Source organism: Pyrenophora tritici-repentis, chromosome 10 (assembly GCF_003171515.1).
Source record: "Pyrenophora tritici-repentis strain M4 chromosome 10, whole genome shotgun sequence".
Lineage (NCBI taxonomy): Eukaryota > Fungi > Ascomycota > Dothideomycetes > Pleosporales > Pleosporaceae > Pyrenophora > Pyrenophora tritici-repentis.
In genome coordinates, this window is record NC_089399.1 from 1,134,193 (window position 1) to 1,146,789 (window position 12,597).

The 12,597-nt window shown below is 51.5% G+C and overlaps 5 protein-coding genes across 5 annotated transcripts; 3 read left to right on the forward strand and 2 right to left on the reverse strand.

Moving 5' to 3' along the window:
* Positions 1–119: 119 nt before the first annotated feature.
* On the forward strand, positions 120–1,862 carry PtrM4_042630 (uncharacterized protein; the record flags this gene model as incomplete). Its single annotated transcript, XM_001937422.1, has 1 exon — positions 120–1,862. One exon carries the CDS (start codon positions 120–122, stop codon positions 1,860–1,862), a length of 1,743 nt encoding a protein of 580 aa, XP_001937457.1.
* An 846-nt stretch (positions 1,863–2,708) lies between these two features.
* Positions 2,709–3,865, forward strand: PtrM4_042640 (DUF946 domain containing protein; the record flags this gene model as incomplete). The annotated part of the gene is made up of 3 exons (XM_001937421.1): positions 2,709–2,823; positions 2,878–3,237; positions 3,285–3,865. 3 exons carry the CDS (start codon positions 2,709–2,711, stop codon positions 3,863–3,865), a joined length of 1,056 nt encoding a protein of 351 aa, XP_001937456.1.
* A 394-nt stretch (positions 3,866–4,259) lies between these two features.
* PtrM4_042650 (uncharacterized protein) lies at positions 4,260–4,609 on the reverse strand (the record flags this gene model as incomplete). Its single annotated transcript, XM_066104458.1, has 2 exons — positions 4,260–4,267; positions 4,324–4,609. 2 exons carry the CDS (start codon positions 4,607–4,609, stop codon positions 4,260–4,262), a joined length of 294 nt encoding a protein of 97 aa, XP_065959022.1.
* Positions 4,610–6,713: 2,104 nt separating this feature from the next.
* PtrM4_042660 (putative alpha-1,2-mannosidase) lies at positions 6,714–9,104 on the forward strand (the record flags this gene model as incomplete). Its single annotated transcript, XM_001937419.2, has 3 exons — positions 6,714–6,826; positions 6,874–8,725; positions 8,796–9,104. The coding sequence occupies 3 exons, from the start codon at positions 6,714–6,716 to the stop codon at positions 9,102–9,104; spliced, it is 2,274 nt and encodes a 757-aa protein (XP_001937454.1).
* A 941-nt stretch (positions 9,105–10,045) lies between these two features.
* Positions 10,046–11,767, reverse strand: PtrM4_042670 (ApaH, Diadenosine tetraphosphatase and related serine-threonine protein phosphatase; the record flags this gene model as incomplete). Its single annotated transcript, XM_066104459.1, has 3 exons — positions 10,046–10,075; positions 10,162–10,314; positions 10,364–11,767. 3 exons carry the CDS (start codon positions 11,765–11,767, stop codon positions 10,046–10,048), a joined length of 1,587 nt encoding a protein of 528 aa, XP_065959023.1.
* Positions 11,768–12,597: the final 830 nt, after the last annotated feature.

Consider the following 12,597-nt stretch of genomic DNA (forward strand, 5'->3'; position numbering starts at 1 on the left):
AGACGAAATTCCGAGATCTTGAACTTTTTCTGCCGGGCGGTGGGGGTAGATCCACCTTGGCGCGTGAGCCAGGCCACAGACACGGGTGTTGAAAGGCAACAATCTAGTCGCAAGCGATAATGCGGCCTCCAGCACATCGAATAAAGCTACCACAGGGCTCGTTGCAGCCCCCAAAGACTCGCCCGTCGCACCACCCAAGTCCGCGCCAATTTTCGTATAGACACCCCCGCCAATTCCTCGTCGCGCAACCAGGCTCCCCGCGGCCACAGCTACCCTTTCTGTACCCCTCCGGCCAACCTCTCTCCAATGGCCAACTACAACGTCTGTTTTCCATCAGCGCGAACCACAAGAAATTCATAAAGGAGACGGCAAAACTGAGCGTGCGCTATAGCATACTCATCTTTTTGCTTACGTCGTGCTTCAGTATCGCAAGTTTGGGCATCCTCAGCGAACAGCAAGAGCGCGCATTCCCCTCGCCACATGAGTGGAGTCTGATCACAAGGTTCCGCTTTCGGAGGGGCAAATGGTGGCAGGTCCCTGAGAACAATGAGGAGGAGGGGTTTCCCAACTGGGCCCGAGTCTACTCCGAGCTGGAATATGCGCTGAAGAGGCTAGAGAATCCCAATCAAGATGGAGCAGGTCTCAAGGAGCAAGAAGAAGGTGGCATACTGGTGCCCGGACTAGGCAAGGCAGGCTTTGATATATCGGCGAAGAGCGAGGAATGGCGGCAAGGATACTATGAAGTGCTCATGGGTATGGCGACCGCCGCAGAACGACTAGACGGGTGGGTGACGGACAGATGGAGGCGAAACGTGTGGGCACCAGAATTCATCCAGTCCCCTACGAACAAACGACCAAAGACTGTACTACCCGGCATGCCGGAACCACCAGATGCGGACCACCGTGTGCCTGCTGCTGAGGCACCGGAGACGTTCTACCTCAAGATCATAACCTCCAAGGGTTTCACCACTTACCAAAGACTTTCAGCTGCGTTGGGCTATGCCGACTGGCTTAGTTTCAGGACACTACCTGACTCAGCTGAAGAGATGTACCGGTGGGCACTAGACATTGCTATCGCAGGTCTACCAACGCCCGAGCCCTCAGCCGTCGTCGATCGAGAGACTGGCATTTTATCCGCTACAGCGCCAAAAGAGGCGGTGACACCAAACATCATCTATGCCGCCACCAACTTGGCGACCTTTTTGGCAGAGCAAAGGCGAATCACATCCGCACTTCCAATCTTCATCTCCCTGCTTCGCGCACGTCTCGGTGCAGATGAAGCTTATATTCCTACGGTCGTTACTCAAAAGGACTCCAGTCTAATTGGCACCTTGATCAGTCTCCTCAAAGAGCCAGACTACCCTCCTGTCCCGCCTTCTGGCGATGAACCTCTTCTGCGCAAGGAGACTGACCGCTGCGAGGAAGCTGCATTGAAGAACTATATTGGCGAAATCCTCTTTGCGACAGCTGGTTCATCTTCGACTCAACGCCAACAAGGCCTCTCATGGGTGCGCGACGCCGTGTCGACATCTAAACTTGCCCAATCTCTCGACTCCATTCGTGCCAAGGAAGACATCCGCAAAAAGTGTGAACAGTGCGAGGAGGTAGGTCTAGAGTCTTGGGGAAAGATTATGACTTATCTAGCGGCGGAAGCCAAAGAGAAGCAATCTCAAGCCAAGAGTGGAGGTCTAACAGGCTTGGTGTGGAAGATCAGAGGAACAAAGGGGCTGGATGAGGATGTGGAGAATCTGGAGGGCGAAGAAGAAGGTGTCACACTCAGGCTGAACAAGCTGAGAAGCAAGATGTTGAAAGACGAGTACGAGGACATGGACCGCAAGTATGCGCGAACATTTGTATTCTAGAGGCTGCTTGTACGATATAATAAAACCAGCCACGTGCCGCCACCTTGGCACGAGGCTCGAACAGGAGGACAGCATTTGAGGTCTTTTGCTCAACTCAAGCCCAGTTTATTCGACTCCGAAGCAATGGTAGTTGACATACCACACAGCTCTCGATTAGCCAGCTGATACCAAAGGTCCAATCACCACACCGCTTCCCCACATGGCGCTTCTCCCAAGCCTGCAGCCGGCATATTGCTTTCTCCTCCTTCCCAAAGTGCATGCAGCGACTTTTCAGGCACGACAAACCCCCTGCCAATAACGTTTTCTCATTCCGAACACGTTCGCGGATCACTCTCCCCTCTATCCTATCAACCTCCCCATCACCCCTGTACCCACAGATCGCCACATCCGACCTCGCATTAGCGTTCGACAACCACCTGGGCAAACATGTGCGCTACGCACCCATATTATTAGTTTGCACCTCACAAACCTTCTCGGCTACGCCTGACCCGTCCTGTCTCCAACGTGCGAGCCTTGAAGGATCATTTCTGGAACATGGGCTGCACGTGCTATCGGGTTTTCCGAGTATGCGCAGGGGGGCTAAGATATGGTCCGAAGGCGCAGAGACGAATGGTAGGTGTTTGGTGAGGCATGCGTGGAGATTGGTCGGGCGTTCAAGTTTTAACAGAGAGCGGAAGGAGCATAGGATGAACAGACCTGGCTTTTCTTGTTTGTATGCGAGGCTGAGGTGGGATGGGGCCAGATGGCACAGCTGACCATAGGCTGTGCTGTGTGGTATAAGAAGACGCAATATCATTAAATTGGTGTTTTGAACCATCGACCGAGTTTTGCGTGTAAACCGGTATCATGGGCTTCAAATCACTCGTCACCATCTCTGCACTCACAGTGTCTTTTGTGAGCAGCGCGCCGCTCACGCAGAGGCAGGCACCAAGCAATGTTCCTGACTATGTACTCAAATATGGTACGTACTTTTGGTCTTACTGGCCAAAGACACAATGTCCCTAACAACCTTCAGCCCCAGTCGTGTACCTCCATTCTACAGAAACATATTTCCCAACAGACATCCAGACCTTCCTCGACAACACCACACCCCGTGTGAACTTTACTGAAGTCCCTGGCCCCTCTAAACCTCTGACAACTTCGAACCTCAACCAAATGGGCAGCGACGTGTGGCTCACCTCAAACGACGACGTGACCAAAGACCCCGCCTGGATCAAAGGCACCAAGCCAAACGCTCAAGGAAAGACAGACGGCGCAATAACCGCTGCTATCATTGTAAATGACAAGGGCAACGGTAACGTAGACGCATTCTATATGTACTTCAGCGCATACAACTATGGCGGGGAGGTCCTCGGCTGGAGTGCTTTGAACTTTGGTACTTTCCCTTAGTATTTCGGCTGCGCGCCACTGACCATAGTACAGGCAACCATGTTGGCGACTGGGAACACACAATGGTGCGTTTCCTGAATGGCGAGCCCCAAAGCATCTGGTACTCGCAGCACGCGAACGGTCAAGCGTTTCGCTACCCGACCGTCGAGAAGTCGGGTGATAGACCTATTGCCTATTCGGCAAAGGGCTCGCATGCAAACTATGCCATTTCTGGTACACACGATCATACCATTCCCAACTTAAACCTACCGGGCGGCGTGCTGGAGGATTATACGGATAAGGGCACGTTGTGGGACCCGTTGCAGAGTGCGTGGTATTACAAGTTCGACGCAAAAACGACGCAGTTCTCTGCTTATGACGGTGCGGCTCCGACAGCATGGTTGGACTGGAGGGGCAGATGGGGTGATGAACAGTACCTGACAAGTGATCAGAGACAGGTCGTCTTGTTTGGTCAGGCCAAGTTCGCTGGAGGGCCGACGGGACCGGTGGATAAGCAGCTCAACAGGGACAAGGTGTGCCCAGAGAACGGCAAGCTTTGCATCTTGAGGAGTATACTTGTACCGAGAACAGATGCGGGGAATGTAGTTGAGTATGGAGACAAGATCGCTGCCTAAGGCATAAATAGGATGTGGACGTGCATATAGTTGTTGGAGTCCTTTTATAGTCACAATGTGTATAGAATCTTGAACTGCAGGTTGTGCTATCTGTATGACTGGCTACCTGATCTGATGTGCGTGGTAGCGAATGTAGAAGTATAGCTACATGAATAACTCTGCCCTGATATTCTGTATCCCCTTTGGTGCCAAATTCCCTTGACTTAAAGTGACTCAAGGTAGCGGTAATCAGCAGCAGTGAACCCATAGGTTCCAGGAGGAATGTAGCCCGGCTGGCCAGGCCTCTTTCCCAGGTATCACGAGCTCGAATGACTTGTGAATTTCTTTTGACATGGAGAGCAACAGGTAGTTCCACAAAGCGAACAGGCAAAGATTATGGGTTTCGCTGGTAGATTTAAATAACTATTGACGCAGCCTTCGAGGCTGCTGGAAGAAATGGACTGGATCAGTGCACTTACTCCCTTGGTGCACCTTGCACCACTTTGCACTTGGTACCATATCCCAACGAGCATGATGTCGACATCTTGAGCGTTTTTCAGAATCAGGCGAACCCGAGCGAGGGTACGAGGGCAGAGTTTTGGAGGCGCCAGTAGAAGTCGTTGTCTGCTTGAGCGTTGTAGGATGACCAGGGGCGCGAGCAGAAATTTTTGTGGCCTTCGGGGCGTGAACGTGTGCGGCTTTAGGAGCTGATGGGTTCGACTGAGCGTATGGCAGGCGCGTCGTGGTGGGTTTCAACTCTACCATCTTGCTCTACGGGCGAGTTAGCAATGACCGAGATACTGTCAGGCTAGCCTACCTTTGGAGAGGATAGCGGCTTTTGATTTTGAACAGGGATGTTCTTTTGCGTGTTGTTGGGTGACGGCAACGTATTGCCAGCTGTTTTGCGGAAGACGAATGGCAAAGGTTGAAGAATACACTCCTGGAAGTGAGACGTTGATAGAATGAAGAGGGAATTAAAAGTGACAGAAGCATGCGGAATTCACCTCATAAGTTCCCTAGCTTGTTGCGCGGGGGAGAGAAGATGAATGAGGAAAGTGTAAGTGAACGTGAGCTGATGTGGGTGACCATGAGGAAGCCGCAAGAGAAAGTTAGGAAGGTGTATTCTGATTGACAAGAGAAAAAGACGCCTTATCGCAGGAATGACGCAGGCCATAAATCAAATGGGCGCTTGAAGCTGAGCTCAACTACTGCAGCCTGCATAAATTGTCTAGACAATGGAATGAATAGGCACCGTGAAAACTTCCAAGCATTCTACCTTCGTGATGAAAATCACGGCTAATTGGACTACTGTGAACACAAGCTATGGGTTTTCTCCGCCTCTTGTAAAAGATTGAGGAATTTTCTCACAAATACTGTTCGAGTGGTTGATCTACCATGTCTGGACTAGAGGTGGTCGGCGTCATCAGTGCCTTTGACTAGCGGCACAGCCTCCTTCCCCACTGAGTACAAGAAACGCAAAGCAGAGAAACACCGCCAAATCGCACAAGAGCTCAGCATACTCGAACATACTGTGATATCGGCGCCAACACAAATACAGCATGAATACAACCGGGACCTCGCGAGGACACGCACCAGATTCGGTGTTGGAGACTGAGTACCTTATTTGTTTCATCGGCCAGCTCATTTTTCGTTTGCTAATTATAAATACTCTATGCAGCAATTTCTCAGAGCCATCTCACGGGCATTCTGATTAGTATGCAGTATGATACGATCGACAGCTCCAGCGTTTAATCTTTCCACTTCTTCGACCCCGGAAATCAACTACAGAGCTCTCCTCAATTCTCCATTCAATCTACACTTGAACCATTGTCAGCTCTGCCACAACAATACTAACGATTTAGTTTTGCTGTTCCAATTACACGACACACCCTTCATGTACCATGAGTCAACAACACACCTCACTTTTATTCCCAGTCAATCGCACTGCGGCGAAACAACATCCCTGTTCCGTGTAGGTGGCGATATTCATCATGCAGTGTTTCCATAACGGTCTGGAGCTCTAGGATCTCTACTGCAGCCACAGAGCCTGAGAGTCCACCGGCCTGGGCTGAAGGATGTAAAAGTATGTCCAAGGTCTTTTCGTGTATACAACAACTCCCGGTTTCTTCCGAGACAACAACGATCTAGAGGCAATGTACCCAAACCAGGCAGATATATTCAGATCAAATCGTACAAGTCCTCGATCTGACAAAGTTTATCCGACGACTCGAAATCACCGCGTAATCACGTCAGTACACGGCTTCAAAACACAGTGTTTGTACTGTCCCACGCTAACTTTCCATTCACATGATATCTACGTCACTTAATAACTTCCTTGAAGATGCCTTGTAGGCATGGAGCACAAATCGCTCACAATCGCTCACATGGTTGATCTGCGAACTGTCATTGGCCAGAATCCAATACATTGCATACACCCCGCAGCAATTCAATGTAATCATGCAGAAACTCCATAAAGAAGGTAGACGGTAATTCTTGCTGTTCTTTCTTAATTCTAAACGTTGATAATTTTCCTTGCTTTTCCATCCCCCTTTCTTGGAACGTTACTAGATCGAACAGCTCAGACAGCAAACATAGCCACAGGATTAGCCACACACTAGACTTTACCGTTTACGCACTGTGAAATCCGCTAGTCTTTGTTGGACTACCTTCAATCTGGGTATGTGGGCCGTGGCTATTTACGTTGAAGCTAATGGGTGACTTTGGGACCTAAGTAGGACACGAGTTGGCAGTATCCGATTGCCACATTTCTGCTGTATTGCTTACATTGAAAATTGAAAAAGCGAATGTTGCCGCTTTTCTCAGGGGAAATATCTTTTACTACTTTTGTTCTGATTCAGGGACAGTGAACATGGCTTTGGTTGCGAGTTCGTGTCTACTCATGGGTATCTTGGTGTGTTTATCAGTCTTCTTTTTCGAGTTCGTACAAGCGCAGAGCAACTACAGCCAATATGTCAATGTATTGTAAGTCCAAAATCTTCCTCCGTGGAAATGTTATTGAGATACAGCAGTCAAGGAACGAAAGGCGGTGGTAACAGATTCCCTGGCGTCGTTGCTGCGCCCTTTGCAATGGTGAAGTTGGGGCCCGACGTGCACGATGGCAGGACGGATGCATACTCCGGATACCTTCCATCGGGCAACATCTTCGGCTTCAGCATGATGCACGAATCTGGAACTGGCGGTGCGCCAAAATATGGTGTAGTGTCACAGATGCCAGTAGTCGGGGACGTTCTAGATCCACTGGCTGATCTATCTCAGCCCCGGCGAGTACCAGATCAAGGAAGCGTTGGATACTACAAGTCTTCACTGGCAAACGGAGTGACGGTGGAGTTGAGTGCCACTGAACATGCTGGGTTGTACTCGTACTCTTTCCCGAATGGTACTGCATCTTCTATCGTGATAGATGTTTCGCACGTACTGTCTAGTTTCAGAGGCTTAGGCTGGGAGCAACATTACGCGGGTGGTAAATTCATCATTCATCAAGATGGGTACTATGAGGGGTCAGGCATATACAATAACGGATGGAATCTCTCGCCCGACTGGACAATCTACTTTTGCGGAAAGTTCAACAAGCGACCTTCTCAGTCATGGACCTTCAACGGTAACGCTAGTAGATTGAGCACTCCAGCATTTGGGTCTGCACGACTTGGTGGCGTTTTCACGTTTTCCGAATCTAAAGTCATGTCTCGTGTTGGCATATCCTTCATCTCTCCCTCAAAGGCTTGCGCAAACCTCGAAGAGATCACTGAAAACAAAAAAATCGTGGAACTTGCTGACGCGGCAAAGAAGACATGGGACGTCGAAGTCTTGAGCAAAGTTCAAGTCTCATCCATCAACTTAGATGACCTACAACTGCTCTACAGTTCCCTTTATGGGATGTTTCTCATCCCCTCTAACCGCACCGGCGAGAATCCCGCCTGGAACACCGGAGAACCCTACTACGATGATATCTTCACTCTCTGGGATACGCACCGCTGCCACACACCGCTCTTCCATATCCTCCAACCCACCGCCTACGAAACCTTCATCCGTTCCCTCATCGACACCTGGCGTCACGCCGGCTTCATGCCCGACGCACGATCCTCAAACTACAATGGCCGAGTACAAGGAGGCTCAAACGGCGACAACGTCCTCGCCGACGCCTACATCAAGGGCGTCCGAGGTGCCATAAACTGGACCGACGGATTCTCCGCCATGCTCACAGACGCAGAAGTCGTACCCCCCAACAACCACGACCTACAAGCCCCTGACTCCTCGACCAAAGAAGGCCGCGGCGCACTACCAGATTGGCACACATACGGCTACATAACCCCACGCTTCTCACGCGCCGTCTCCCGAGCGGTAGAGTACTCCACAAATGACTTTGCCCTCCACCAAGTCGCTTCCGGGTTGGGGAAAACAGCAGAATTGTCAAAGTATCTCAATCGCTCACGCAATTGGCGTAACCACTGGAATCCAGCGGCTACATCTCACAACCACACGGGCTTCCTCGTGCCTCGCCTTGCAAACGGGGCGTTTGTACCGCAGGACCCGGCGTCGTGTGGGGGCTGCTACTGGGCCGATGCGTACTATGAAGACAACAGTTGGATCTACAGTATGAACGCCATTCACGACGTTGCAGAACTGAAGCGACGGGTAGGCGGCGACGCGGTGTTTGTAGATCGTCTAAATAAGATTTTCGAGCTGGGGTTCTTCAAGGCTGGAAATGAGCCTAGCTTTACGACGCCTTATTTGTATAATTTCGTGCAGGATGAGCAGTGGAGAAGTGTGAACCGTAGTCGGGGGATTGGGAGGTTGTATAATGCCTGGGAGGGGGGTTTGCCGGGAAATTCGGATGCTGGGGCCATGGAGTCGGATCTTTTGGTGTGTATATCACGCTTCTCGTCTTGGTTTCCTCTGTTTAGAGAGGGACGGATATTAACGGTTGCAATAGTGGCAGATCATAGGCCTCTACCCTCTTACCGGCCAGACCACCTTCCTTATTCTTTCCCCTTGGTTCCCCTCACTTACCCTCGACCTTGCGAATGGGAAGACACTCACCGTCACCACTACTGGCTCAACCGATCGCAACACATCTCCTTACGTACAGAGTTTGAAAGTAAACGGCAAGGCATGGGATAAACCATGGGTAAGCTGGCGAGACGTCTTCGAGAATGGGGGTTTGATGGAATATGTGCTCGGGCTTGAGCCGGTACATTGGGCTAAAGGGGAGTTACCACCTAGCCCTGCTTCATCTAGATAGGAGACAAATTAGCAACATATCCACATTTGAAATCATTATAAATCAGCACACATAGAGTTTGCGGGGAGACATCATGCTTGGACCATCAAGATATGTATAATTAAAATGCGATCCCTTCCTCGCCATCATGTGAACAGCGTATACAAACGTGCAACATAACAATGCGCACATGGTATGCTATACATCCACCAACATCCGTCAGTACCACAATAAAGGGAAAGCCACAGGATGCTCCAATCAGAAAGGAGAAAGTGGCCGCCAGTGAGTTGACTCAGTGTTCCTGCCCCGACAACGCCGACGCCGATCGGTGCAAAAACGTGTAAGTAAAGAAGATAATAGTAGAAAAATAAATTATCGAAACAGTGGAAAGAAGCGGAAATGTCGTGAAAAGGTGCATGAACCGGTAACACGTGACGTAAACAAGGCGGATTCGCCGAATATCGATGTTTCGCAAAGGCTACTGCTCATGGCTTTCTGTCAGGGCTCACGCGATCTAGATTGTGCCCGGTTGAGAAGTAGCCAATGTGGTCCGATAGAACTGGAGGGAGTGTGGACTCCCACATCGCCCGCCTCTTCTCTAGATCGTGGTTTCGCCGCCCGGCATCATGCCGATGTATGTTTCGCAAAAGTGGTGCGCTACCGCTCCGAGGTAATGTAGTTGTTTCGTTCCAATTAGTTGCCCATGTATTTGCTCTGTTGTGGCCATATCTCCGCGATGGTGGTACCGCAGGACCGTCCTCTTGGCTACCCAAGTGTTCCGAACCTGGTTTCCTTCGCACACGCCGCAACCTTTGGGCAAGGCTGCGTTTCTCTGGGTCATCTATCATTGCAGCGTCGTCAGGTTCAACTGACTCTTGCACTCGTGACACACTTGTGGCCCTTGCGATGATTGGAGATTCAGAGTACGAAATACTATCGGCATCCTACACCAAAGTACGAGATTAGTAACTTTGAGGTGCATAGTGTGCGGGCTACAAGCCAAAGTCAGTACTGCTAAACATGAAGTAGATAGCCCTGAATCATCAAAAATCCAGTAAGCTTCAGATGCGATACGTACTGGTGAGTTGAGCATGCTTTGACGCTTGTTCCTGCTCTTCTTGATATGACTCTTGAGTGCGCTAGAGTCCAGTGGTTTAAGCAGCTCAAAACTGCAGAGCAGTTCTCCCGAAACGGACATGACGGCGCCCCAATTGTCAAATTCGCCGCAGTACTATAGGTTGTCAGCAATAGTTTCGGCTTGTGAGTTTCGGTGGGCTTACGTTAGGTGCTGAAAACACAGTGACCAAGACTCTGTCTGTGAAGAATTCATAGCCATCTTCTACAACCATGTGGGCTCTGCACACAAGATCAAAGTCGTGTCGCGCCAAAAACTCCATAATGACCTTCTTTCCAAAGCAGTAACTGACGCCTCGTTCGTTGGACTCCCAGTCATTTTCCATGTCCGCAGGGTCACTCCATAACAGGTCGTTCAGTAGACCGTAGTCTGGTACGTCCGTAGGTCGTGCAATTTGTCTAATATCGTCCATGTGAGACAGACTGGGAGACAGACCGCCGTGCACGCAGAAGATCTTTTGTGCCACGATGGCCGCGATGGGAAGCGTGTTGAAGGTGTCCACAAAGGCTTTCCAAACCTTGATGTTGCACCGTCTCTTGCACTCGTCGTAGAAGCCATATACACGTGTGACGTTGGCGCATTCGTGGTTGCCGCGGAGGAGGAAAAAGTTCTCGGGGAACTTGAGCTTGTAGCAGAGCAAGAGGAGAATCGTCTCTAAGCTCTGTTTGCCGCGGTCTACGTAATCGCCGAGGAAGAGATAGTTGGAGTTGGGTGGGAATCCGCACATCTCGAACATGCGGATTAGGTCGGTGTACTGTCCATGGATATCGCCGACAATCTTCACAGGCGGTGATAGTTCGAGCAGTGCGGGCTGGCTGAGGAAGACTTCTCGGGCGGCTGAGCAAATGGCGAATATCTCAGCATTTTTCAAGCTGACAGTCTTGGTGACCTTGCCAGCATAGGCTGCGTCGAGTAGTCGCTGAATCATGTCATCCAGATCCATTGACTTGAGCGCGCTGATCTCCATAGGCGAGCCTGAACCATCAGTAGCTGCTGGAGGTTCTGGAAGCCTTGGAATTGGCTGATCTTTCCTTTGCAGAATCGACTCTCCCGGCTGGGCAGAAGCCAAGGGTTGTGCCACCCCTGTCGGCGGCACATCAGAGACGTGGTCAACTTCGCCAGTTCGCTGAGCCTTGCTCACGCCTTCATGGCCTGTTCCAAGTGTTGCGCCATGGACTGGCGAGGGCGGCGGTTGGTCGTCGTCATCTGCGGTGGCTTCGACCTTGTCTGCCGTCTCCGGTGCTGGTTCAGCTGGGACTGAAGTTGAAGCGATCGAGTTCCTCCGCGATCCTCCTTTGGACTTGCCCGAAGCTGCGTCTATCTTGTCTGTCTTGCCGTTGGCGTCGGGGAGGCCGGCAACAGAGTTTCGTGGGCTTTCAGACTTGCCCGTCCCTGGAATCTTATTCCTGAGCGAGTTGCGCAGCGAGCGTGTGGACTCTTTAGTGTCGGATCGCTCAAAAGAGCGGTAGTACTCGCGACCGAGTGGGACACCGTCGTTCCCGGCCTTGTCGGCCTTTTTGTCCTTGTTGCTAGACTGCTGGTTGCCCATGGTGTGGGTGATGTACTAAGCGAGCGTATGCAGGAGTGTGTAGTGGCTATCTATGCTTTGCTGAAGCCGTGTTTGTGCCGGGTCTGAGTTGGGAAGGCGGCGGTGGCAGCTGGAAGGCGTGCGAAGGGTCGACGACTGCTCCTTCCCTATGGCCACAAGCGATGACGCCAACGGCAGTCACGCTGTCTTGTGAAGTATATATGCTACGTAGCAGGCAGGAGGCAGGGCAGGCGATGCGGCGACGTTAGGGTGGTCGGTACAGGCGGGCGAGAAAAGCAAGGAATCGTGCCTCCGTCGGCACTGTCGTTGTCTGCCTCTTGGTCTGGCGGACGAGGCTGGGCTCGGCGACGGGGGAGTGGTGGTCTTCCAGCGTGCGCGCCAGATCGGTGGTATGCGTGCTGCAGACGGTTTGTGGCGACTCACGATAGGCGGGCAGTGCTCAGACTTGCTAGTTGTGGTGACGGTGAAAGCCGTTCGCTGGTGGGCTATGCAGGCAGGGCGGGGATTAAGTTGCACTGTCAGCCGCAAACTCTAGTCTGGTTCCAGCGCGTTGGCGGCGTTGGCAATGACGGTCGTGGGCGAGCTGGCCTCGTTCGGGCTCTACGGACCGATGAGTAGCTAGGTAGGTAGCAGCGTTGGGTGCTGTGCTAGCGGGGTGAACGAGCGCAGCCTAGCCGTAAGCCCAGACAGCCGCGAGGTCGATGCGATAACAACAACCTGGAGCGGACCGAGACGAAGGGTATAGCAAACAGCGACGGCGACGGCGACAGCGACAGTCAGAGTGCAGAGGGGATGGGACAGTGCGCCACACACAGCAGCAAAGTTGGAGA